Raw genomic sequence first — 26,824 nt, 5'->3', positions numbered from 1 at the left:
TCTTACCAGGAATCTAGGCAAAAATGCCTCCTATATAGTCAATTTTGAGGATGGACATGTATAGAAATGACTATTTTTTCTTCTTTTTAGCTCATTTAAATTATTTGGCCTGAAGGAGGCAGAAACATGAATATCGAACATTGAACATTTTAAGATCCCACCCTTACATTGTCCATTTTTTTCAGGTGTTCCCCCCAACCCCCTTAATAAGGGCTAAATTGTGTGTCTTTGTTCTCCGTGCCTCTGTCTTCTTTGCTCCTGTGCGGACAGTAGTGTGTAGCCAGATTCCCCGAGTGCTGTGCTAAGGAGAAATCCGAGGTGTGGCTTGTACAGGAGGGGACAGATTTGTCCTCCCATCTTGGGGAAATGGTAGTACTTCGTGTAACAGCGTATGTGTTTACCTCCAGTGGGGGGTTGGGGAGGGAGACAAAATTGTGGGGCAGCCAGAGCTTCCTCAGTTTGTCCCTCAGGATTTCCTGGGATGCAGGCTCCTCTTCATCCCCTCATGGTCACGCTGGAACTGCACACTGTCCGTGTCCCGCTGGTCCCCTTCTGTGCCTGCTCAGAGGCCTCTGAGGCCCGGGGCCCTGCCTCCTCTGTTCCAGTTTACTTGCCCTCCTCTGGCTCCGCTGGGGCTCAAGAGTGTGAGGGACAAACCGGAGCAGGGCAGCGTCCTTCCTAATCGCCTCCCCGATGCCTCGGGGTCCCAGGCCAGGAACGCAGGAGAAGCTGGGGGGCGCCTTCATAAATGATGCACAGGGACATGCAGGAGGAATGAAGGCCCAGACCGCAGGGTATTTTTAGCGTGGGCTGTTTGTGGTGACCTAAGTGAAAACTGCTGGCTCCTCTCCCTTCAGCTGAATGGCTGGTATTCAGGAGAGTGTACCCACTCCCTGCCAGACTCTGCTCACGGAGCTGCCTTTTTACGAGGTGGCTGACTGGCTCCTTGGCACCAGGCTGCCCGGCCACAATTCTCCCTTATTGCCCGCTGCCCAGTCGTGTGGCCCCACGGGCAGCCCCGGCAGGGCGCTGCGGGCTGTGGGAGTCTGGGGGAGACTGCTGGCTGCGAGCTCATCAGGGTGTTACCCAATCGTGAGACAGAGTCCACAGGGCCAGGGCTGGGTCTGGAGGCTCTAACTCTCTGGCATGAGGCTGGCACGCAGATGCCACGGAGCCACAGTGGCAGGGACCACGGCTGTTCCCTACTCCAGAGTCGTTCTGCTGAGGCCCGGCCGTGGTGGGGGGAAGCTGACCCTCCTGGTCACAGACAGCTTGAGGCCTCAGAGGGAGCTGGAAAATAAGAGAGGCCCCCATTATTCTGACAGGTCATTCTACCAATGACAGCTGTGGAGCTAGATCTGATCTTGGGAAGATGACCCCCCCAACAAAGGGAATGGATGGGCTGGGTAGAGCATTTTGGGGGTTCCCCTGGTGCCACTGTGGAATGGAAACAGGGCGGGGATCCCAGTCTCCAGATAGCACTAACTTGCTGAGTGATTTCAGGCAAATAACAACCTCCGAGGACTCCCTTTCTCACTTAGGAGTAGTCATGCTTGTCTTACTGACCTCATGAAACATTTTTAATGAGGATATAAAAGCACTTTGAAACTATTGAAACAGTCATAGTACAAAAAGGTGACAGTGGTGCCGGACCCCTTTTATCTTCTTCATTTCTGGCCAAGCTTGACTTTGACCAAAACTGTCCCACCAGTCCCAGCCAGAAGGGACTCTTGTATTAGATGGTGTGAGGTCTTCGGGCTCTGTGAACGACATCACCTGTATGTGAGAACTTACCTTCAAGATGGAAGAATTTACTTTGAATTCTCACAGGATTTGTTTGAATGGAAAAGTGTGCAGTGGGATCCTTTCCTTGTGAAATGTGAGCACGTGCCTCTATAATTAGAGTAAAACCTTAAATGAAAAGATGTCAATGGTAGCCACAGCTCCTTTATCTGAAACCTCAAGTGAATTTTTTTTTTAAAGATTTTATTTATTTATTTGTCAGAGAGAGAGAGAGGGAGAGAGAGCAAGCACAGGCAGACAGAATGGCAGGCAGAGGCAGAGGGAGAAGCAGGCTCCCTGATGAGCAAGGAGCCCGATGTGGGACTCGGTCCCAGGACGCTGGGATCATGACCTGAGCCAAAGGCAGCTGCTTAACCAACTGAGCCACCCAGGTGTCCCTCAAGTGAATTTTAGAAAGCCTCTCAATGGCTACCCTGGACGTCACAAATCCATGAACCAAGATCATTACCCCAAGGCGTCTCTCAGAGATAATTTAACATTTTTTTTATACATAATTTAAGTAAGTTTGGCTCTGTCATTTATTAGCCTCTTGCTACTAAAGGTGTGGTGTGTGGACTGACGGCATCACCATTCCCTGGGAGCTTGTTAAAAATGCAGAGTCTTAGACCCCACCCCTCACCTATTAATCAGGACCTGCATTTTGACAGGATCTTCGTGTGATTTATGTGTGGAGTAAAGCAAAATGGAGGAGGGGATTTACAAGGCTGAGGCCCACTCTTTATTTATATATGTAAATACTTCATTATGAAAAGGACCTGGGATGACTCAGATTAACAACTGACAAGGAGGGAGAAGACAACTATAAAAGCCATCGTAGCTGGGACTGTGTCATAGGGTGATGTCACCGTGTGCACTTCCCCACAGTGAGAACACACTGCTGGAACACTACGTAGTCATTGATACCACCAGTAATAGTCCCAAATTATCAAGAGGTGGGACAGTAGTATTCCCAATCTGCTGTTCAAAGTCTTTACCTGAAATTCATCGTGAAAATTTTCCTTTAAAATGGTTAAATAAATGAATCTTGATGTTAAAGGGGATGCTTCAGGGATGTGCGTACTATATGGGAAACCACATTCTCCAGGAAAGAGAGATGTGAAATATCATTATAATTTAATTACATTAAATTATAATACTCGATTCATTCTTTTTTTTTCTTTTAAGTGCACTACATATAAGAGAGTCAAATGACATCAAGACAAGGCGTCATTCCAGTGATTTACTCACTATATAACTAAACAACTAAACAACTCAGCTGATACCACAAAATCCCCATGACTGAAGCCAAGCAAAATTTTTTGGGTCAATAGGTAATTTTCATTTATTAGATACTGCCAACTGATCTTCAAAATCACTAAGAGAGTTTTAAGTTAACCAGAAAAGCTAGTGCCCTTTTCCGGGTGAATGAGTATTGGGGGTACAGGCCCAGCTGGTGGCCCTTAGGACTCTTGCTGGGAGCCGCCATGTTGAGACTGCCCGAGCCCATGGGTGGCAAAGCAAGAATGGAGGTTGAGCAGATGGCCAACTGAAATAACAGATTTACCGATTTAAAAAGGACATGCAGAGGAGGGAGAATCCAAGCACAGGTCAGGGGTGGGAATGCAAAAAAGAGCTGAACGCTCTTAGAGAAATCCCCCAAGATTTGGGAAGGTGCCTCAACAGATTGTTATGGAGGGTTTCAGTACAGAGCCAAGAGCTCTGGCCTGGACCGCACAAACCTCGGTCTTCTTCCCCTCCCTCCCCGCTCCCCGCTTCCATTGCCTCTGAACACTACCACTGACTGACACTTCACTGCCATAACAGTGCGAAGAAAACCCGCCCGTGGCCTAGAGCTTGAGCATAAACAGCTGCGCGGTACCAACTGCATTAAAGAAAGCAAAGTTTATATAAGCAAAACTGAGCCTAAAACCTATTTGGCCAGAATATTTTCTCTTTATTCTAGAGACATTTGTGGAGAGGTAGGGCTGTGAGGGAAACAGATAAATAAAGCATCATCACAGGATAGAATTAATTAATTGCCTGAAATAATCTTAAAGCTGCAGTGAAAGATTCTATCTTTACCAAAGGCATTATTTTTCCTACTCAGGGGGCCTTTATGCTTTGGAGACCTCAGGGGCTTTGACTTATCTTCCCCTTGTGCACTGTTTGAAATCTCTCTTCTTTCTACTCATGTCATGACTACCCCAACCCCAGTCCTCCTTGCTCCACCCCTGAGTTTCAGCAGTAGCCTTATAGCAGGACTTCTTCAACTTCTTCCAGTCTGTCTTCGTATAGCAGTCTTTAGAAGGACACTTGGATACAGTGGCTCTGGACTGGGGAGGCATTGGAATTTTCTGATATGCCTCCTTTTTCTTTTTAAGATTTTGTTTATTTATTTGACAGATCACAGTAGGCAGAGAGGCAGGCAGAGAGAGAGGAATTGAGCAGGATGAGCAGAGAGCCCGATGTGGGGCTTGACCCCAGGACCCTGAGATCATGACCTGAGCTGAAGGCAGAGGCTTAACCCACTGAGCCATCCAGGCGCCCCTCTGATATGCATTCTTAAGTGGGAACAAGGGCTTTAAATTATTGCGAAATTAACATTCTGTGTAACATGCAATTATTACATTGCTCTCCTGCCCAGAAAGTTTGGTTGCCATTTATTACTATGTTAATTCATACTTGTCTGCTTGCCACTGGCCTTCTCCCCTTTTCCTAGCTCCCCCCTTCCCCAATAGTGCTCCTCACAGATACTCAAACATTCCTTACTTACACCTACCTCTGCACTCTCACTTGTGGTTCTTCCTTTGTCACCTGTAATGATGGATCCTGTCTTTGATGAGTCCAACTCAAGTGTCATCTCTTTCATGGATGTTTTCTGGGAAAGCTCTCTGTTTCCTGAATTTCTATATCATTTACAGTCTGTACCATAATGAATTATGTCAGAGAATTTATCTTATCATATACCACTGGCTTATTGTGTTAGCCTTGAAGAACCATCTAGAATGAAGAACCATTAGAGAGCAGGAACCATGTCTTTTACATTTGTTTTCCACAGCACCTAACATAATCACTGGTATGTTGCTTCCTGCAGGAAGTCCTCCGTGTTGCACATCTGGGTTAGATGTTTCTTCCCTCATGCCTGTGACATCTTGCTGTATCCCAGTTACATTAGAAGTGCATTCCAGCTCTGCACTGCAAGTGTGTTCTTCTCCATGCATGTTTTGCAGACTGTAAACTCAGAAACCCCCATTTACCTGGTTTTAGCTCTTAGTCCAGGTCTTGATATGTGGTATGTGCTTCAGACATATTTTTTAAAAAGTGATTGATTAATGGTTTTTAAAATCTGTGTTTGGTTGAGACTGAGACCCCCTAGAACAAAGAGATTCCATAACATCGCAACATTTTGGTTGAGTTGGCTTTAGGTGGGATAAATTGAACATAATCTAAACATAATGAACCCGATAACTAGCATTTGGTTGCATACTCAAATATATCATTTCCTAATTATTTCCTATATGTGTTTTCTTGTCTATAAAATTCAAGCTCCTGGAGAGCAAAGGATAGCATTTGTTATTTCCATGTATCTCCCACAGCTCCTACCTCCATGTTTCTCAATTTGAGGTCATCAAATGTAGTTTTTAAAAGAGCCTGTGTTATAAGGTATCAGATGGTAAGAAACATCTGCTCCCCTTAACAAGTGTTACATTCATTTTAATGGCACTGGTGCACAGAGGTAAACAGAGCCTTGGCAGGCCCTCCATAAAGGAAACTGTGTTTGCTTCCTTCATTAATTACTAATGGAGCATTAAGAAGACATGCATTCTCCCTTAAGCCAAGTTGGATAATTCCTGGCACTTAAGGCTAGGGTGCTTTCAAAAGTTGAGACATGTATTGACACACCAGAGAGCAGAGAGCAGAGAGCGTGCCCTTTAGCAAACACAGTGGTGACCGCATTGCCAAGATTGTACAAAGTTTCAAATGTATCAATACCAAGGGCGCTGATCTGTCTGTTTCACCTTTCCACCCTCTTGGTTAGTGTGGGATAAGAAATAGGAATCCCTCCAGTGTCTCTGAAGGCAGGCACCACAGGAGGAATTGGAAAAACCATCAGAAAGATACAGAAAAGTTGCAAATAGAAGGATGATCAAAGATTTACCAAGCAAAACAACAGAATGAGGAGTGGTGGTGCTAATGGAAGAAATATGACTTGTCAATTTTCATTTTTACTCAATAGCCATTAATAGCACAATTAAAATGAGGAACTTATACTCTCGAACATGGCAATTCTCATAGTATCAAAATGCTAAAGCAAAAACAGTGAGGAATAAGAGGTTGAGAGACTTATTGGTAGCAATAGATTTTAACACATAACCATCAAATTAGGATAGGATTAAACCATCAGATTGTGTTAGATTATGACAGATATAAAATTATACCTTATTTTAAATATTCACATGGATATTTTCCAAAAATAATACCTTTTTAATGCAGAAATTTTGCAGGCTACTCACTCCCATTACAAAGCAATGAAATATAACGTAAAAGTAAATGAAACAACCCAGCCACTTGATGATGTCTATGTTTTGGGAGCTAGAGGAGTTTGAAATTGAAGGAACTACAATTACCCTTTTAAGGATCAACTTTAATCCGGTGTAATAAATTAAGACAGACTGATAACAAAATTACTTCAAAGACAACGTGATTCCCAGGACACTAAGATCTAACCATGATCCTACTGAGTACATTAATATTTCCAAAGGGAAAAAAAATGTGTCACTCCCAGAGGGAGCTGGTTCAGTCAAAAAAGCAAAAAAAGCAGGTGTCAGAGCAATAACCTTGACACAGTTCATCCAGGGAGAAGGGTGCCTCATCCAGCTGGACTTAAATAATATAGCTTATCGGCAAGGCTGTCCTGTGGAGGTGGGCATGTAGCTATTATACTAACCCCTGAGCTATGGAGCCTTCTCCTGAAAGTGTGGCTATCATAGCCTGATGTTGACTCTAAATTCATGCACACTAATCAAGGCACCTTCTGATTTTGATTTGGCCCTTCATGTATAAGGTGCACGTTGTGCATTAAGAAAGCTATATCCCAATACAAGTATTAGATAGGAATTCATTCCAAGAGTTTGCCGTGATGCAGGTAGAGTAAGATTCCTGAATAGGAAGGACAGGATTACTTAACTAATGCTAGTGGAATAATTGGTTAATTATTTTACATGCACCAAAAAAAAAAAAAAAACCACTAAAATATCCAAATGTTGGTAGTACTCCTAAAACGTCAACAATTTTGTAAATTTAGAAAGACAAAAAGAAATCACAAAGGGGAATAACAAGAGCACATATGACTACATAAATATTAAAAACTTACGTTTGCAAAATATTGCTGTAACAACTGGAATTCCAAGTCAGAGGAAATGGGAATGTGGTTGCAGGAGATGTAATAGCCAGAGTTTTGTTATCTTTACTGTGTAAAGTGTTCATGCAAATGGATAAGGGAAACATTCAAATTCCAAAAGTATAAACAGACAACTTGCATAAAGAAATTAAAGCTAGTACAGGGCACCTGGGTGGCTCAGTCCTCTAAGTGTCTACATTTGGCTCAGGTCATGATCCTAGAGTCCTGGGATCAAGCCCTTCATCAAGCTCCCTGAACAGCAGAGAGCCTGCTTCTCCCTGTCACTCTCCCTCTGTGCTTTCCCTCTCTCTCTCTTTCAAATAAATAAATAAAATCTTAAAAAAAAAAAAAGAAATTAAAGCTAATAAATAAATACATGGAAATATATTTGACTGAGCTGACTTTAAAATCAAAGACATTAAAAATAAGACCATAGGGGCGCCTGGGTGGCTCAGTGGGTTAAGCCTCTGCCTTCGGCTCGGGTCATGATCCCAGAGTCCTGGAATTGAGCCCCGCATCAGGCTCTCTGCTTGGTGGGGAGCCTGCTTCCCCCGCCCCCGCCTGCCTCTCCGCCTACTTTTGATCTCTGTCATATAAATAAATAAAATCTTTAAAAAAAATGCAGAGGAAAAAAAATGCAGAGGAGAAAGGATTGAAGTAAATATACTGAGTTTTAAGTGGTTGTTCTAGAATTGTAAGAAGACAGTGATTTATGTCCTTCCTTCCTTCCTTCCTTTTAAAGATCTTATATATTTATCTGATGGAGAGAGACAGGCAGAGGGAAGGGAGAAGCAGGTTCCCTGCCAAGCACAATGTGGAGCTCCATCCCAGGACCCTGGGACCATGACCTGAGCTGAAGCAGATGCTTAACTGACTGAGCCACCCACGCGCCTCTTTTTTTCCTTTCTTTCTTTTTTTTTTTTTTTGGAAAATGTGTTGTTTTTCAGCCTATTCTCATGCCTGACTACAGTTACCTCCCTGTCTCTTCCCCTACCCTGCCCCCCAGGTGCCACTTGAGTTCTAACTGGTCCAAGAAGCCTTCCCCATCCTATCAGCCAAATGAAACTCTCCCTCCACCATGCTCCCAAGAGGCTGTATTAATGTTTCTACTCGGGCATGTATCTAATGTGCCTTGTGTGGAAACGGTGCATGTGAGGCATGTGTCTGTCTCCACAACTAAAGTTTTAAACCCTAAACAGCAGAAACTATTCAATTTCTTATTCTCTTTCCACAGTATAGATCACAGTGCTTTGCCTGGGTACATATTATTTGAAATGAATTTCACTGCACTCAAGTGACCCACTCTGATTCCCTGGCAGGTGGAGCTCATGAAGGTCTTCAGCACTTGGGTCCCTTTGGCAACATCCCAAACATTGTGGCAGAGTTGACTGGTGACAACATTCCTAAGGACTTCAGCGAAGATCAAGGCTACCCAGACCCTCCAAATCCCTGTCCTATTGGAAAAACAGGTAATGGCCATGCCCTAGGGTTCTCAAGGAAGGTGGAGTCTTCGGGAAGAAATTGAAAATTCTAACATCCACTACAAATACTCTTAGAAATAGTATTTCTATTCCAAGGACACCCCCCCTCCACCCATGTATTTGTAGGTAGATTGGAAAGGGAAATTTTTCTAGAACCCTCAGTGCTTTCTGGCGGTTAGATACACCCACGTAAGACTCCCTTGCCAAAGTTTTACCTTCATTCTCTCTCCCTCCTTAGGAATTGATGCTTTTTTCTGCACTTGCGACTCTTTTAATAAAAATAGAGAGAGATTTTCTTCTTTTTGCCTTTTCTGTAATACAGCTGCTGCCCACATTGAGTGTCCTTAGAACTTACCAGTTTATGGATTATCCATGTCCATCATTTTCCTTACTGCCTTTGACAATTGACATTTTAACCATGTCATAAACAGCATCTATCCTGAAATATTCCTTCGGGGTCAAGGGGGTGGCATGAGAGACAGTGGGTCCAGGAAGATGATAAGTTGGTTAAGGAAGAAGCTTGAAACTTTTCTTTGCTGCTTGTGTCTCCCTCCCACTTTCCTACTCTGTGATGCCAGAGAGAATGAATGGTGAGTGGACTACCCTTACATGGGCCTTCAAGCAGTTAACCTTGGTGGTTAAGAGTAGTGGCTCTAAACTCAGGCTACCTGAATTCAAACCCCGAGTCAAGATATGTGACCTTGAACAATCTAATTGACCGATTTACATACCAGTTTCCTCATTGGCAAAATGGGTGTTGTTGTGGGAATTAAATGAAATGATCCACGTTAAGCACTCAGCAGAACACCTCGCACAAAGTAAAGGCTCTTTAAATGGCATCCTGATTATAATTAATTTTACCGCTAGTGAATAATGCATTGTTCCCGTTGGGCTTGTGTTAACTTCCAGCACCAGAATAGTTTTTTCCCCTAAGCCTACAATAACAATAGTTGGTACTTATTATCCCTACTTTGCATATATGGAAACTGAAGCTTAGAGCATAGCCTGTCCAAGCTTACCCACTTAGCAAGTAGCTGAGCCGAGACTCAAACCCAGGTCTCCCTGATTCAGGACTGTGTCTTCAACCACCATGAAGTGTCCTGCTCCGAAAACTCTGACAGTTTTGGCCCCTCAGATGTTCTTAAACACAATGCAGGCTTTCTCTGAAAGAGGCTTTCCCTGAAAGATACTCGTCCTCTCACGTAGGGTAGGCATCTGTGTTCTGTGGGGCACAGAGCCTGTGGGGCAGCCAGACTGGCCGGATCCATCCTAGCCAAGGTGGGAATACAGGGCCACCTGCGGGAGAACCTGAATCACCGCACACAGCCAATCCCTGCAGCCACTTTTTGCGTGCTTGCGGGGTTTGGGATGGGTTGGAGGAAATACTAGTTCAGAATTTGAAGAGCAACAGTCCCCGTGGGGATTTGGTTAAACTGATTAGATATAATACAGTACAGTTGTTCTTAAAGTGTGGTCCCAGGTTTCCGGCGGCATCAGTATCACCTGGAAACTGGTGGAAATGCAGATTTCCAGGCTTTCCCCCAGATCTGCTGCGTCAGAGACTCCTGGGGTAGGCCCCGGAAACCTGTGTTCTAAGCCGCCTTCCCTGCAATTCGGGCACATACTGCAGTCTGAGAACCACTGCTGTAGGAGATGGGACAGTCTGAGCCGACAGATCTGAGGTCTAATCCTAACTCTAGTACGCGAGCCTGCTTCCCGCGCCTCAGTGTCCTCATCAGTAAAATGAAGACAGAGTGCCTTCGAAAACGTAGATGCGGTTCCAGGCTGCCCTGGGAAAGGAGAAAGTCCAGATCCCTGTAATCAAGCCCTAGTTTCATGCACGCAGGAGCTGAGATGGGGCAGTCCAGGGGTCCTGATGCAGCTGGGTCAGGTGACAGTCCCCAGACCCTTTCTCGCCGCACATTACCTGCCATTTTTCTTTGCTGTCTGGCCACCAAACAAACATGTTTCTCACCCCTTGTTTGACCATCATTTTCATTCTAGAATGGAAATTGCTAGCTAAATTTCGACATTATTGGTGGGAGATTGCTTGAGATAGCCTCAGTGAGAATCATGACACTGCACAGTTGAGCAATCCAAGAATACAATCTTGGCTTCCCCCTCCCCTGCCATGCTCTCTTCTGAATCACGGTCCGGCCACCCTGGACAGAGCAGCTGACCGCAGAGAGTGCATCTTCAGACATAGGATGTGAATCCCAGGGCACGTTTGCAGGCCCCAAAATACCGCCATTCCCCGAGCAGGGCTACATCTCTACATCTCAATGTGGGCCACTTAGAAATCCTGGAGAAACAATTATGAAAAGTTGTTAAGCTGCCATCTGCAGACGGCCTGAACTCTCGGGATTGGCTGTCTCCTTCCTACATGGTAATTGCCGTAGATGAATAAGTTAGATAAGCAGACCCGTGACAAGTGGGGTGCTATGTTAGGGGTTTTGTTCAAACCTAATGACTCCCATGAGAGCTTCTTGCTATGAAGACACTGGGTGCTTCAGGCTGCTAGAAGGCTTCAGGGCAATCCCAAGAGACCGGACTCTTAGGCTGGTCTGACTCCTTTCAGCATTCACTTCGATGCCTCATTCTCCCTTTGCAAAAGGACTCTTCTCTTTTCTCCCCGCCCACCGGCCCATCACAAAATTCACTCTCCCTCCTCTGCCCCCCTGCTTTGAAGCTATTGTCTAAAAGCACATTTGATACTGTAAAAAAAGGACTTAATCTTAGAGCAGCGTGTCTTGTAATGGTAGGGCTGAGGTCACAGCAGCAGCCAAGTGGGATAACCTTTCTTGGGTTTGACTGAAAGACATGATTTATGTTGAAGAACGGTTCAGAGTATCAATTCCCATTTAAAAAGAGATGGTGGGAAGGGAACTAAAGCAGAGGGAACCTATTATGTGCGAGGTGTTCTGTGTGTGACCATCTCCTTTCCTCACAGCTACCCAGTAAGGCAAGTCCTGGATTCTGCCCTTCTCGAAGATGGTTACATGGGTTTAGAGAGACAAAGTTAATCTTCCCATAGAATGAAGACCATCTGTCCCTTATGAGCTAGGATAGGAGCCCTGAGCTCTGGTCTGTCTGACTCAAAGCTTATGCCATCACCACCATAACACACCTCAATTCTGTCTGGTGATGGCGTCATTCTTACATAAGGTGCTTTCTCCAAGAAGCTGAAATTGTTTCTGAAGAGCTCACCTAGGAGAAAACACCACCGAGTCATGTGGAATGGAAATATACCAGTTAAGGAACTATTTGCTAAGGAACTATTTGCTCTTTAACAGATAAGAATGATAGTGGTAACACAACAGAAGGCTATTTCTCACCCATGTGACATCCTACTAGAGGTGGGTGAGGGTGTTACAGGGATGGATGGATTGTCAATCCCAAAGTGCCATCTTTCCTCTTGACACATGACAGTCACAGTTGCCCTGGCCAGCAGCATGTAGCGAGCAGAGCAGCAGGTGGGGTTGTGGGGAAGTGGGCAGGAGATGGGATCACATAGGAGGTTTTTATGGGCCAGGCCTGGAAGCTGAATACCTCACTTCTCTCCACATTCCACTGGCACAAACTCAGGCATATGACTCCACCTGCCTGCCAGGCAAGGCTGGGAAATTAGCTGTGCCGAGGGGGAAAGGGAAGTGGGTTTGGTGAGTAGCCAACCAGTCTCTGCCACAGGTGGGAGGAGGAATGAGGGTTTGGGATGAGCAAATTCCAGAGTGACTGATGTGGACAGATGCTGACCTTTGGATGTCTAGTTGTTTTTAATAAATTCACTCTTAGAATAACAATAGATGCCTTGGCCATTCCTCAAAAGCCTTTTGTTGTTTGTAGTAGATGATGGATGTCTAGAGAACACCCCCGACACAGCAGAGTTCAGTCGAGAATTTCAGCTGCACCAGCACCTCTTTGATCCAGAACACGACTATCCAGGCTTGGGCAAGTGGGTGAGTCCAATCTCAATGACTAGTAGATCTTCCACTCTTGCATTCTGAAGGTGCTGATGGCGGGAATGAGCAATGTGGGTGGGGTGAGAGAAGAAAAGTTGTTTAGAAGCTGATTTTTCAGGAATCTCTGGTTGAGAGGGAATTTAGGTAATTACCAAAACACACACATGTCTAGAATGCAAGATGCCTACCTGTCCCACGAGTCAGTGACCTGAACCCATCTCAGCAGCTGTAGTCTCCAGAGACTTCGACTCTGGCCTCCTCCACAGCCTGTGTCATAGCACATCCTAAAGTCTTGCCAGGGTTTCACAAAAGTCATGTAGAAAGTATATAAGTTGGTTTGTTTTTTGGTGGGATTTTTGTAAAAAAAAGAAAGAAAGGAAGAAAGAAAGAAAGAAAAGGATACTGAGAAAATTTGCAAATTCTCTCTCCAGACTGAGGGAGACGATCTCTGCAGGACCAAGAAAAAATGACGTCAGAGGCTTAGAAACAGGGGCACCTGGGTTGCTCAGTTGGTTGAGTGTCCAACTCTTGGTTTCAGCTCAAATTGTGATCTCAGGGTGGTAAGATCAAGCCCTGCATCAGGCTCTGTGCTCAGTGTGGAGTCGGCTTGAGTTTCTGTCCCTCTTCCTCTGCTTCTCCCACTCATGCTCTCTCTCTCTCTAAAATAAATAAATCTTAAAAAAAAAACAAACCTGAAACTTAGAAACAGACGTATGTAATTCTGCTCTTTGGAAAGAGAAGAAAAATTCCAAATGCAGAGCAGTGAACTTGCTGTCAGTACTAGGCAAGAGTCTCTTAACTGTCCATTAAAGAAATTGTAGGCCCTTGGAAAGAGAAATCATCACCATTTGGCGTACGGTTGTAAAAAACAAGTTTTGTCAATCTGACTATATTCTTCTACTCGCCAGTGTCATTCATTTACTTGTCAGCTTGACGAGCGAGATGGAGTGAACGTGGTGCATTTGGATCTCAGCAAACTACTTGATGAGATCTTTCATGATCTCCTCTTGGAATAGGTGAAGAGAGGCAGGATCGCTCGGCAAGAGAACCTCACCCAAAGGGAGCTTGGGAAGGAATCCTCATCAATAGGGAGAGAGACTTCACGTGGTATCCCGCATGTCATGGCCCTACCCCACTCCGCATCTTTAGAAAATGTTTGTAATAGAAAATATAGAACACGTACTTATCAGCTTCTCAAGGGGTGACCCAGAGTTGGAAGGAAGAACACTGAGTGACCAGAGTCAGGATTCAAGAAGATCCAAACAGGCTCAGACAATGAGTGCAACGAGATCACAATGGACTGGCGATATAGCTGTGCTCCTGTGGTCGGGCCTATGTAATCAAAGGCAAAAGCCCTGTGGGAAAAGTGGGAAAACACTAAGGAGTGTTAATTCATGTAGAAGTAGCTGCTCAGTACATCTACGGCATGAATGGATGAGCAGATATCCCTGCCTAAGCGTTTCTAGAGTTTTCCGTCCCTGCTAAGTTCATGGCTGCCGCTGACCTTGCTTCCTACATGACGAAGACCATTGTAGTCTTAGGACTAAAATCCCTCCCTTCCTTTTAGACTGTTTTAGAGAGAGATGTCTCTCCCCATGAACATTCACTTTCATTTTTCCATTACCTCGTTTTTTTTTTTTTTTGTTTTTTTTTTTTTTTTAAAGATTTTATTTATTTATTTGACAGAGAGATCACAAGCAGGCAGAGAGAGAGGAGGAAGCAGGCTCCCCTAGAGAGCAGAGAGCCCGATGCGGGGCTCGATCCCAGGACTCTGAGATCATGACCTGAGCCGAAGGCAGTGGCTTAACCCACTGAGCCACCCAGGCGCCCCCCATTACCTCGTTTTAAGGTTGCATTGAATTGATTCCCTCTACACTTGACCTGGACACATTTCCCATCCGAAAACACCACAGCAGCTTTAATTTTGCTTCTTCCAAAATGCATTAATTTTATTTCTCTTCTTTTTCATAAGCGGTTCTGTTAGGGAGACTTGTTTGTGAAGCCATTCTGAGGCCTCCTGGTAGAATTTGAACATGTTGACTAATACAGGCAAACATCTATAAGTTCTTGAATAGGAGACTGAACTCATGAAAGTCTATAAAAGAGGTTATTCTGGTGCATGTGGAAAGATGCAATAGAGAAAGAACAGACTAAAGGCAAGAAAAAAATATACGAAGTCATTGCAGCTACAAAGGCCATGGATATAATGGATTCAAGTGAACCTCCCCCATGTGATAAGAGCCTATGACATTTCAAAGGCGGCTGGGGAGCTGGCTAGAATGGTATATGGTGTAAATATAGCAGGAGGAAAGAAGAGCTATGTCAAGTTTACTGGAGATAGACAGCATGAACTTTTCCTCTGAGGGAAGTTTTTAAAGGATGGAGTGAAGAAGAGAGGGAGGTAGGAGGGAATGAGGGGAGCAGAGAAGGTGGGGAAAAGTAGGAGAGTACAGAGGAGCCCTGAGAAGGACTTCATAACAGAGAGGCAAAGTGTGGCCAAACAGAAGCAAGGGCCAGATTCAGCAAAGAACAAGTGGAAGATACGGAGCCTGCTTTGTTCCAGGTGTTGTGCTAGATGCTTGATATACAATAGTCTTCGAGACATGGAGCTGGTCTTCCACGAACTTACCGCTGCATGGTTGAGATGAAATCACAATGAGCCCAATGGCACGCTGTCCAGCTTCATGTTCTGGCCATCCCATGAGCACCACGTGCAATTACTGGCAAAGGGGGAGGAGAAGGGCAGAGGAATATCCAAGAGGGAGGCCTCGCACGGCCAACTGTACAATAGCCCGCGAGGAAGCTGAAGGCAAAAGAATGGAAATGAGCAAAAGGAAGCAGGAAAGAGACTGAGAAAAGTGTGAGCGAGGTCAGAGAGCCCTTTTGAGGAAGCGGGAGAGATGGAAACTTCTCTCTTGAGAACTTTAGTTGCCTCTTCTTGAAAACCAGGACAGACTGGTATTACAGATTGATGACCAGATTGATGACCATGGATGACACACTTTTATCATTTGTAATTATGTGTTTATTTAAACTTAAGTTTCTCTCATTTATTTTCTCAGTACCACCTGGCAGTGAAACATAATTTGCTTGATTTGTTTTTTGTTGTTGTTTAAGATTTTATTTATTTGGGGCACCTGGGTGGCTCAGTGGTTTAAGCCTCTGCCTTCGGCTCGGGTCATGATCTCAGGGTCCTGGGATCGAGCCCCACATCGGGCTCTCTGCTCAGCAGGGAGCCTGCTTCCCCCTCTCTCTCTGCCTGCTTCTCTGCCTACTTGTGATCTCTGTCTGTCAAATAAATAAATAAAATTAAAAAAAAAGATTTTATTTATTTGTCAGAGAGAGAGTGAGAGCAGAAGCAGTTGGAACAGCAGGCAGAGGGGGCAGCAGACTCCCCACTGAGCAGAGAGCCCAATGTGGGACTCGATCCCAGGACCTTGGGATCATGACCTAAGCCGAAGGCATATGCTTAACCGACTGAGCCACCCAGGTGCCCTGATTTGCTTGATCTTCACATGGAAGTATGAATTGAGTACAGTTGAGTACAGTAGTCTTCCCTTAATCAAGGGGGATTTGTTCCAAGACCCCCAGTGACTGCTGAGACTGCAGATAGTACCAAACCCTACATATAGTGTGTTTTCCTTTATATACACAATTAAGTTGAATTTATTAATCAGGCACAGTAGGAAATTAACAACAGTAATTAATCATAAAGTTGAGCAATTATCCCGATATACTGCAATCACAGTTATATGAATGTGATCTCTCCCGAAATATCTTTATTGTACCTATGCCACCCTTCTTGTGATGAATAATGTAGGCATTGTGATGTAACACTGATATCTGACTGCATGTCAGAAGGAGGATCATCTGCTTCCAGACCGTGGTTGACCATGGGTAACTTAAAGCCTGGAAAGCAGAACCGTGGATAAAGGGGAGCTACTGCATGTCTTGCTTTTCTACACTGGGGTTGCGAGATCTTCCTCACCGTTTATATAGAATGATGGTCTCAAGCTTGTCCTAAGCTCCAGGGGATTGTAAGTTAACAAAGTAATGTTCTTGCACAAGAAAATGGCACACAACACTGCAATTCCTTATATGCTAATAACATTTGCCTGTTTCTGACATTAGCTAGAGCTCAGCTAGGTCTTTAGCAGTGATTCACATATTATAAACATCAGCGTCTGTCTTGTTTCCTGCATTACTTTCTCTTTGTTAATGCATCAAGACACATTGGACAAATGCACATCACATGCCTTCCAGGCCCTCTGTTCAATGACGGGAATGAAGACAAAGAGTAATAGTCATTGCATTTTATTGTATGGTGGTGAATAGTAATATTTATTGAGCACCTACTGTGTGCCAGACATTGTGCTAAATACTGTACATGAATTATCTCATTCGATCTGCCCATCCCGATCACTCCCATTTTACAGATGAGAAAATCCAGGTTTAGGGGACATGGGTAGCCTGCCCAACAGCACAGAGCTGATGACCAACAGAGCTGGGTTCGAACTGGACCGCCTGACTCCAAGAGTCCTTTAAAAACTGATTCCTTGGGGTGCCAAGATGGTTAAATGTCTACCTTCAGCTCAGGTCATGATCCCAAGATCCTGGGGTAGAGTCCCACATCGGGCCCCCTGCTCAGTGGGGAGCCTGCTTCTCCCTCTCCCTCTGCCTCTCCCCCTGCGTGTGCCTAATGAATAAATAGAATCTTAAAAAACAAAACAACTGGTCTCTTATCTTTCATGGCTCATGGCTCATAATGCGCCCTGCACAGAGGTCTCATCGAGTCCTGTCTAGGATCGACTGCCTTTTTGGACAGTGTGTGTGCTCCCAGTGTCGAGGGGCTATGCCCAAAGACTGGCCACCATAGGTAGCAGTCACCCCCTCCTTCACCCAGAAATTGCTCACCGCTAGTCAGGAAAGGGTTCTCTTGAAAAGCCAATGTTTCTCCTTTCCAAGTGTTTTTCATAGCTTTTCATCAGCCCGCTGGGGTGAATAGGATCGCTTCCTCCCAGAAGCAGTTAATCACGGCCAGAGCCTGAGCCAAAAAAGAAGTGGGGCAACAAGGACCCTCTCTGCCTTTCTTTGTCTTTCAGGATCTCAGCCTGGCTGAAGAGTTGCACCCTCTACACTTGGGGTTTTCCTCATGTCTCCATATGATTAGCCTTGAGTTATGCCTTTCTGTGATAATTGCTGACATCAGAAGACATCAGAAGACACGTGATGCCACTTTGTCCCAGATTTGGTAGTGACCTAGTCTAAGTGATGTCGGCCAGGTTTCTCAAGTGTAAAATTACTATTTTTCCCCCTTAAAATTAATAATCTGTCAGGAGATACTTTCAGACTGTATACATGTTCTCTCCCCATGGAACTTTGCAGTCAACAATTTTAGTTTCCATTGATGATACCCGGCAGAATCATGGTAGTTGTCAAATGGTGATTTTTCAACTCTGTTACTCATTCTACATTTATTGGTGGGCATTCTGCTCTAAGCAAGGGTCTCCCCTCCTCCCCCATTTATTCATTTATGTATTTAAAAATTTATTTATTATCAACATGGATTCGTGGATTCCTATTATTACTTATTTTGGTGTTCAGACTGTCCTAGATTTAGCTAGTGGGAGTCTCCTAGCTGGCTTCTCTGTCCTTTTGACATGACTCACCACTTTCTGAGCATGTTCTTACTTTATGGCACAATTAGGTATTCTAGCTTCATTGATCCTCGAACTTTCCCTGCCTTAGCCCTGGAATCAGACCTTGGAGAAGTGTCCCTGGTTCCATTTAGGAATGGAATTTGAAACCAAGATCTGGGCAGTTGTCCAGAATCTTGATGGGACAATGGAAAGCCCTTTTTGTGAACTTGAACCTGCAACTCATGTGGAAAACAGGCTCACCACTCCCCCAACCCCACCCCACCTACAAGGAACGGGTGTCAGGGGAGGGGGCTGAGCGCTGCCAGTCTTCACTTCCCAAACCATTCAATAGCAGAGCTAGTCAGGAATGCCCCAGGCCCTTCCATGCACACGTGGGAAAGCTTCATCCCAGCTAATCCTAATCCTGGCTCTTAGGCAAACCCAGGGACCATCTCTGAGAGGAAGGCTTGCTAGACTTTTTGCACTTCTTTTAGAAGGAAGTCTCTTCATGGGTATCATCTGCCCCAGGACCTTCTAAAGGAGATGAACGACAAGGACGCTGCCTTTGCCCTGCTGGTGGCGCAGTGGAGCTTAGGCCCGGCAGAGGGGCTGCCCCACCCACCCTCCTGGCTCCAGGCCGCATGCCCTCCCACGCACTCAGGCCCCGGACCCTGATGAGACACAGGAAGAGCCTCTGTCCTCGCCCCCAGTCTCCCTCCCCACCTCCCACCCCCCCAGCCTTGGCACAAGCTCCCAGACGTTCTCTGTGCAACAGGAGTGGTTACGTCCCCGGAAAGGCAACTGCAGACGACAAGAATGAGCCTCACGGTGATGTGCTCATTCTTCGAGGGTGTGATCTGCACGTCTGCCTTTTCTCCCTTCCAGTATTAGATTGACCAGTTCCCCAAGTGAGCGGGAGACCAAGGCTACGGCCAGTACTGGCCTTTCCAGTAGCAGAGGCCCCTTCACTCCCTGGCGCCATCTCCCTGCATAGTTGAGGCTGGGCAAGAGATACGTATTGTAAATTGCGGGTGGGGTAGATTTTAATGAACATGAAAATTATGAAGCTCATTCTTGGCATTTGTCTTTTTCATTTCCAAATCTCCCATTAAAAAAAAAAAAAAAAAGACACTATATCCAAACAGTTCAGAGGATAGAAGCATTGTAAAAACTTGTTCCTTAACAGAATGCTGTCATCTCTTTAAAAAAAAAAAAATTCAGTATATTTTATTTAGAGTAAGATGAATCATCTCTTTTATACATTATTTCCCTTCTGATGAAAAAAATCCAATTAAAAAAACAACACAAATATGTCCCCCCAATGGCCCTTCTCCCGTTCTGCCTTCAGATTAAGTGTTCTGTCTTTTATAATTTCAGTAGAAGAAAAATCTGCGGAGCATGTGTCTGATATTCTAGAGCTCATTTAAGCCCACTATGTGTTTGAAATACAGCAATATGTGGAAACACTTATACAAACTGTGGTAACAGAGCCTGTTTTTTTTTTTCCCCCAACATCGCTTTCCTCCTGCCAAGAAGTTTTTTGGCAGTTTTTAAAAGGTTCACTCTATTAAAAATGTTATAGACCAAATGGTTTTCCGATTGTCTTGACTGGGGGCACACACTGACTGAAGCCACAGGAGGAAAGGTCGTCGAAGTCAGAATGTCTCATTTATTTACATAGAGGATTGTTATTAATAGACACTCCTCTAGAGAACAGTTTATGTGTACGGCTCATAAAAAGGGAGTTGGATACAAAAGCAAAATGAGATAAAACTGTTTGTTTTAAACAAAGGCTGTTCAAACTGAGGAGTTGAGTTTCCCGTGCCCCGTGTGTTTTAGAATGTCGTATTTTCCTGTTTATATGATTGTTGGTGACACTGGGGTGCCTCGGGGCATTGCAGAGAACTTTATTAAAAGCTACACAACCACCAGCTTTTCTCTTGTGGTCTATCTTTCTGACACGACATTCCTTTCATCTAGCTTTGTTTCCAAAATATGTGTATGCAAATATCCAGGGGGACACACCAGTATTGCTTCTAAAATAGACGTTCACCAAATTTGATCCATACTTGTGCATTTGTGTCTTCTTTTTCTCCCCATTCTAGAACAAGAAACTCCTTTATGAGAAGATGAAGGGAGGACAGACACGAAAGCGGAGGGTAACGTGTGGCTGGCTGGGCTATGGGTGGGACACCTGGAGCTTTCCCAGAGTTGTAACTTTCCCAGAGTGTAACTCATTCTCCGTTGTTGGAAAATAGCTGAAGCCTTTCATGTGCCATCCTGGGAGGGCATGACTGGGGTCCCGGAGAGCAAGGTCCATGCCCTTGCCTCCTGCGTTGGCTTGCCCACGATTTAGCACATGGTTCCTCGAGGAGCCCTCCTTGCTGGTGATCTCGCCACCTCCATTGCATTTGCGAAATGTGGATTGCATCCAGCCCCTGGGTTGTGGGAATTCAGGGAGCCCATGAGGGTGTCTGTCCCCAGAGGGGCTCTCGGCTGCTGGGGGCAACTGCTCACACATCTGCACCAATTATATAAAAACACAAGACAGGAACAAGGAAGCGCTTGCTGCACTGCAAGCTCCAGGCAGTAATTCTGAAGGAATGTAGGGGCAAAAGATGAGATGACCAAACCTCATTCCTCCTGCATACCTTTTTCTTCGCCTGGCCAGACTGATGTCCAGTCCATGAGATCTGCCGTATTTGCTTGCTGGCTGGTGAATTTGCTGGCAGGCTTAGGTATTTACCATCTTGGGGCTGCCCAGGGTGGCACATCGGTCTGGGTGTTGCCCATCAAGCTGCTGTGGTGTTGCCTCTTGTAGAGCTGACGGTCAAGTTTGCTCTGAGTTCTCAGTGCATTTTATGTCCTGGAGCCTGAATCAGTGGTCAGTGTCTGTTCTGATAATCCACTGGTGCCCTCGTGGACAGAAGTGCCTGGTCCCCTGCCTTCTTCTGATCAGGTGGAGGAGAAAGTTCAAGATCTGTTTTTCCGTGGCATAGTGCTGCCAGAGAGTAACATGTTAGATACGCAAACCAAGCCGTAGACCCAAGGCCACTGACTGTTTTTTTGGAATAGCAAGTGCCTGGATCCTGGCAACATCTGGGAATCTGGACAGTGGTAGTTGTGGCCGTCCTGCATGGTTTTGCTGGATCCGGTCGGGGTGCTCGAGGAGGTGTCGATTTTCTGGTTGTAACATTAATTGACAGATCTTCTTCCCAAGAGTTCATAGGGTTATTAGGGGTTTTTCTTGGTGATCACAGTTTCCAATGGCCAGTGGTGGCAGAGAGGGTCCAAAGGGTATATTGTGGTCTTGAGAGAACATCAAGAAATTCTATTTCAGGAGCTCAGAATACACATAATTTACCAGTAGGATGGCTTGAATATCTCCCCGTGGCACAACAAGAACATTTCCAAATAAGACCAATGACCAACCCAAAATGAATAACTTAGCATGAAGCTTTAATTGTCTCTATTTCCTGGCTCACCATTCCTTTTGCCCTGACTTGGTTAATGACCGTGGGTCAGGATTTAGGTAGTTTTTCTATGAGACCCGTGATTACTAAAACTCAGAATTCTGGCTAGGACACATGTTATAAAGGATTGTACTTTGGCCTCAACTTCCTCCACATAGGAAAGGCTCAGAATTTATGAAAATAAGGGTCATTTTGACCCAGTGGTATCAAGTTCTTCCTATTCTCAGACAGTAACAAAAACTCATGGCCCATGCCATAAATCCTGACCCTCTCAGGACCCATGGGGTAACAGAACTTGCTTCAGGTGATACTTCCACCTCATTGAAAGCCTCAGGTGATGTTTCCACTTAACTAAAGAATTTACTCACCTCCTCAAGTGCACCAATCACCAAGGCCTTCTCCAGTGATTTCCAAGGGACATCAAGATCAAACATCTGATCCTAGTGGTTCTTCCAGTTAGGAAATAGAAAGAACGATCTCTCTGTAACCTAGCCAGTTTCTCTCACCCAGGAGAGAAGACAAATATATAAGTGTCTTGATTTCTTCAGAGGATCAAGTATCATTAATATTATTCCTCTTATGTATAGGATTCAGTACTAATGAACATTTATCAAAAAAGCTCAAGTGATTGCTCCCTTTGCTTCCTCATTAATTTACTTCCCCTGCCCTCCAATATTTGTCATTTTCTGGGTCTGGGAGAAGGACTTCCTCCTGTGAAAGTCCCTTTCCCAAGAGGTATCCTCCCTGGAGTTACAACAGACCCCTCGGTGGGTTTTATGTAACTTTCTGGATTCACTCAAACCCAGTTAAATTCCAAGTTGCTTCATGAGGAAAAGGTCAATTCCCCTTTATACATAAAAACGGTCACCTTTGCAAACTCATGTTAAGATGTCTGTTAATATTTGAAATCTACTACTGATCTTATTTAAAGGGTTTATCAACATTTTATTCCCATACTTGATAAATATGAAAATCTCATGCCCTTTTTAATATCTTGGAATTTTCAGAATAAATATTATTACCAAAAATCAATGAAGACATTCATGGTGTTGAGTACACTTTTCCAGTCTCCACTTGCTTCATCTACCCGGAGGTTCTTACATGACTCTCAGGAGTAAGCCAGGCCATTCTAGCGGACCATTGCTGCTATAAAAAGTATTTTCGTTATTTTAAGTATTTTAAAGATGCCTTCCCGGCAAAGTACTGTGTTTTGGTGACGTATCCTTTCTCAGATTTGAAGACATCCCACGCTTTGTAAATCTCAGCTTGTTTGTAATGCATTTCTGCTGGGTGAGTAGGGCCTTTCATGATGCATGGCTTTAGCTGTGAGAATGTGGGAAGACATTTACAAATAAGGGTCCATTCCTTTTGGAGAATGACCTGCTCACCCTTCAGAAGAGCCAAGGCAGACAAGGTCCCATTGGCAAGAGAGACCCACCTGTGAACGGCCACCCTTCATTCACGGGGACTTGGGATTGCTGACCATTTGCAACCGTTGCTTCTTCCTTATATTATTGTTCAGTTACCGGAAGGTGACTTCAATAAACAAATATCTTCCAAAACTTCTGAAATTCTTTCTGCTTGCTAAATACTATGTTGTAAAGCTCCAATTACTAGTTCACATCCAAACCTCAAAAAATAGATATGTATTAGAGGAGGACTGGAAAAACCTTGACTCATTCAGGGAAGCAACAGATGAAAGATTTCAGACTATGAAGTCTTTAGTCAAAAATAAAGGCACCTTGTGTATAGCTTACTTCTTTTCTTTAGCTTTAGAACTTGACTGAGGGAAGGTGGAAGTGATTGCTTGGGCCACTGCTGAGTCCTCTTGGGGTGGAACATTGGCGCAGAAGAACCAGTACAGCAACGGGATGTCCTATGACCAGTCTGCAGACGCTAATTCCGGCTTGTTTCTGATCTGTCGTCTTCTTTAGAATGGTCTTCTAATTTAATGCGTTACCTATGCTCTCTCCCACTAAAGAAGGCCATAGAATAATAATGTTATTTTGAATGGGGCTTGGCATCTAAGTAGTGAGAACTTATTAGCTGGTTCATGCCAAATCTTTGTGCCAAGAAGCAGGAGCGAGACATATTGCATCTGATAAAGAACTCGTTGGTTGCGTGAAGGACACAGACACATCTGTCAGACGCTGAGGTATTGTAGATGTATTGGAGTGATCACTAGGTAGGTGGTAGGTACCATTGTTCCCTTGTTTCTAACCCAATAGGCCAGAAGCAATTCTCACTCACGTCTTTTGTGAGATGTCTCTATCTGACGTTCACGTATAATACCAAACCATATTTTTTTTCAGAGTGTCAATCCATACCTACAAGGACAGAGACTGGACAATGTGGTCGCCAAGAAGTCGGTCCCCCATTTTTCCGAAGAGGATAAGGACCCAGAATAAAGTGAAGATGCTGGGTAGAAACCCACACCGCCTGTTAGCCCTCGGTATGGCTTATGTGCACGTGTGATTAGAGCCCCTGTGAACGGCAGCATGTTTCTAATTTAGACTAGTATGGATGAGAAGCAGCTGTATTTTGATATTGCATTGTCCTTCACGCGGACAGCTCTGCTTTCTACTAAATTAGAAGAAGAGCTTTTTTCTTTTTAAATGTGGATCTGTAATGGGCATTAAAATTAAAGTGTCTATATCACCAACAGTAAAAAGAAAGACTATGAATGAAATGTCCTTGGAGTTCTTGCAGTTTAAAATGGTGTTTTGGGCCGCACTCTTTTGGCCGAGTCTGTGAAAAGCTGGCATTTGATTTTGATTATGTAGTTCCCCCGGCCCTTGGGCATCGTTACACGTCAGTAAAGGAGACTGCACTCAAGAGGAGGAGCAGACACATTTCACTTGGCTACATCTTAATAAATGTGTATGCGAGCACTGGTGTGGGAAGCTTTTTTATTTAGATCATTATAAAAACAATTTATTTGCTTACTAGAACAAACTCCCAGATACGATCTTATCTGGTCTGAACACTCATACTGTGAAGTAAACGGGGGCTGGTACCATGACTCCATTTTACAGATGGCGGGACCAAGACCCCTGGCTTCCGTGAAAAGCTGGAACCGGTACTTGTCAGTACATGGTGACAGAGGTCTTTGACTTTGAGTTATTGTGTCTGTTCATCAAATATTGGGTTTCTGCCACATGCCAGGCACAGGGCTGGGCTCTGCGGGCACACTGGGGACTCGGGCTGACACCACCAAGGTTCTCAGGCAGCAGAGCCTACAATCCGGGTCACAAAACCTCTTTCAGTGAGCTTAGAGTTGGTCAGTCAGCTCCGCTCTGCGTGACCAGTGGGCTCCTCAGTTTGTTTGTTTGTTTTATTGTTGTTGTTCTAAGATTTATTTGAGAGAGAGAGCGAGAGCACAAGCAGGGGGTGCAGCAGAGGGAAAGGGAAAAGCAGACTCTCCACTGAGCAGGGAGCCCAATGTAGGACTCATTTCTACGACCCTGGAATCATGAGCTGAGCCGAAGGCAGACGCTTAAAAGACTGAGACACCCAGGTGTCCCTCCCCAGCCTATTTCTGAAAAGGTGGGCAGTTTTCATTCAGCTGAATCCTCCCAAGTCAGAAAGCCAATTTAGTGGAAGGCTGGCAGGATTCAGCGCACCTGTGAGATTACTTCCGTGTACTTTACCACCCTTCACTATAAAGAAGACAACAGTTTCAGGCTCTGAGATCACTGGCCTCAGCCCCCTGGTCTCTGAGAGGGAGACAGCAGTGAGGAGGCACTGAGGGAGGAAGATGGATCATTCTTGGTTTTAATTTTAATGAGTGCACATTAAGTCGGAACGTCGGCAATTTATCTAACAGGAAGAGCCTAAATTGTCTTTAGTTAACATGTGAGTCTGTTATGATCATTTATAAAAATCAAGAAAGGCATTGGCATCTTTTTCATAGCAGGACACATTTTTTCTAGAGAGCTTCTGCAGTCAGTTTCCCCACATTTCACAGCATGATTTCCGAAGCGCCCTGGCCACCAGATTCCCAAAGATCATTCCCATGTGTCCTAGAGCCCTGCGGAGCTGGGAGGGCTCACCCCATGAATCTTGTGTTTTGTTGGCATTTAGTTACTTTTTCCTACCAGTTTTAACTCTCACAGAAAAACCAAAGGATATCTCTTTTTCTGTGATTGGACAGAAGGAAAGAACAATGGCTAAAAGCAGATGTTTTGAGACCGGGAAGACGGAAGTGTAGGTGAAGCAGGAGGAGGTAAGGTCATTGTGCTTGTGTTTGGCCTGTTTGCCCTCAGATGTGCCCTGTTGTTCTCTGAAAGGCAGGTTGGGTTTCCAAGACTCTCTTGTTGGCAGAGCTCTGTCCACGTCTAATGTGAGGTCACTGAGAGGAGAGGAGAGGATGAAAGAATGGAAGGAGCCAAGATATTGTGCTTTCTCTCCCAGGAGCTGCATCTTCTCTAAGGACGCAACTCCTGCTAGGTGAGCATGCTCTCTGGGCTCCAGTCATGTTGCCTCCTCCCCTGGTCCCTGTAGCAGGAGGAGGCTATGGCTGCTGCCATATTGGTCATCCCCGGGTTATTTCCCCTACCCTGTGTGGCTTCCTGGCCCCTCCATCACCCTGTGACCCATTTTCTATGTTAAATTCCTTTGTTTGAAATCTTTAGAGTGCTTTCCATTTTCCTGATTGGACCTTGCCTGATAGAGTCATCCATCAGGGCAATCAAGAATTAAGTACTGTGAGAAAAATTTGGAACGACCAAGGTGGAGAACAGATAGGATGGTACTTCTTGATTGTTCATGTGAATAGGATTCACTTGGGGCTATTCTTAAAAATACACACTCTGATGCAATAGAACCAGGATAAGCCTTAGATTTTGCATTACTTAGAAGTTTCTAGGAGATGCTGATGCTACTGCTAGGAGGTGATGTTCATGATGGTCCATGAACAACATCTGAGTAACACAGAAATAGGGGAGTAGGAAAAGATGACTGGAAGAAGGTGAACTGCTCCGAGAGACCAGTTTAACTTAGTCTGAATTTATAAGGACCCTGACAGCATTGCTACTCTCAGCACCTTTGGAAGAAAAGCAGATGGCAGACAAGAGAGTGGGCCCCATGG

At 44.8% G+C, this 26,824-nt stretch overlaps 1 protein-coding gene across 2 annotated transcripts in view; it reads left to right on the top strand.

Annotated features, from left to right (window-relative positions):
* The window catches only part of LOC111140432 (secretogranin V), a 51,789-nt gene extending 27,163 nt beyond the window's left edge, over positions 1–24,626 (top strand). Inside the window, exons 3-6 of one of the 2 annotated variants that reach the window (XM_022492693.1) lie at positions 8,503–8,652; positions 12,511–12,620; positions 20,368–20,421; positions 24,048–24,626. In XM_022492693.1, the coding sequence (XP_022348401.1) occupies positions 8,503–8,652; positions 12,511–12,620; positions 20,368–20,421; positions 24,048–24,143 (410 nt within the window). In that variant the 3' untranslated portion in view covers positions 24,144–24,626. Of the gene's footprint in view, positions 1–8,502; positions 8,653–12,507; positions 12,621–20,367; positions 20,422–24,047 lie in introns of both variants that reach the window. The other variant, XM_022492687.1, reaches the window with a different exon arrangement.
* The last annotated feature ends 2,198 nt before the right edge of the window (positions 24,627–26,824 follow it).

The sequence above is a fragment of the Enhydra lutris genome, unplaced genomic scaffold (assembly GCF_002288905.1).
Source record: "Enhydra lutris kenyoni isolate GAN:26980312 unplaced genomic scaffold, ASM228890v2 scaffoldscaffold4, whole genome shotgun sequence".
NCBI classification, from domain to species: Eukaryota; Metazoa; Chordata; class Mammalia; order Carnivora; family Mustelidae; genus Enhydra; species Enhydra lutris.
This window is presented reverse-complemented; position numbering and strand designations above follow the sequence as displayed.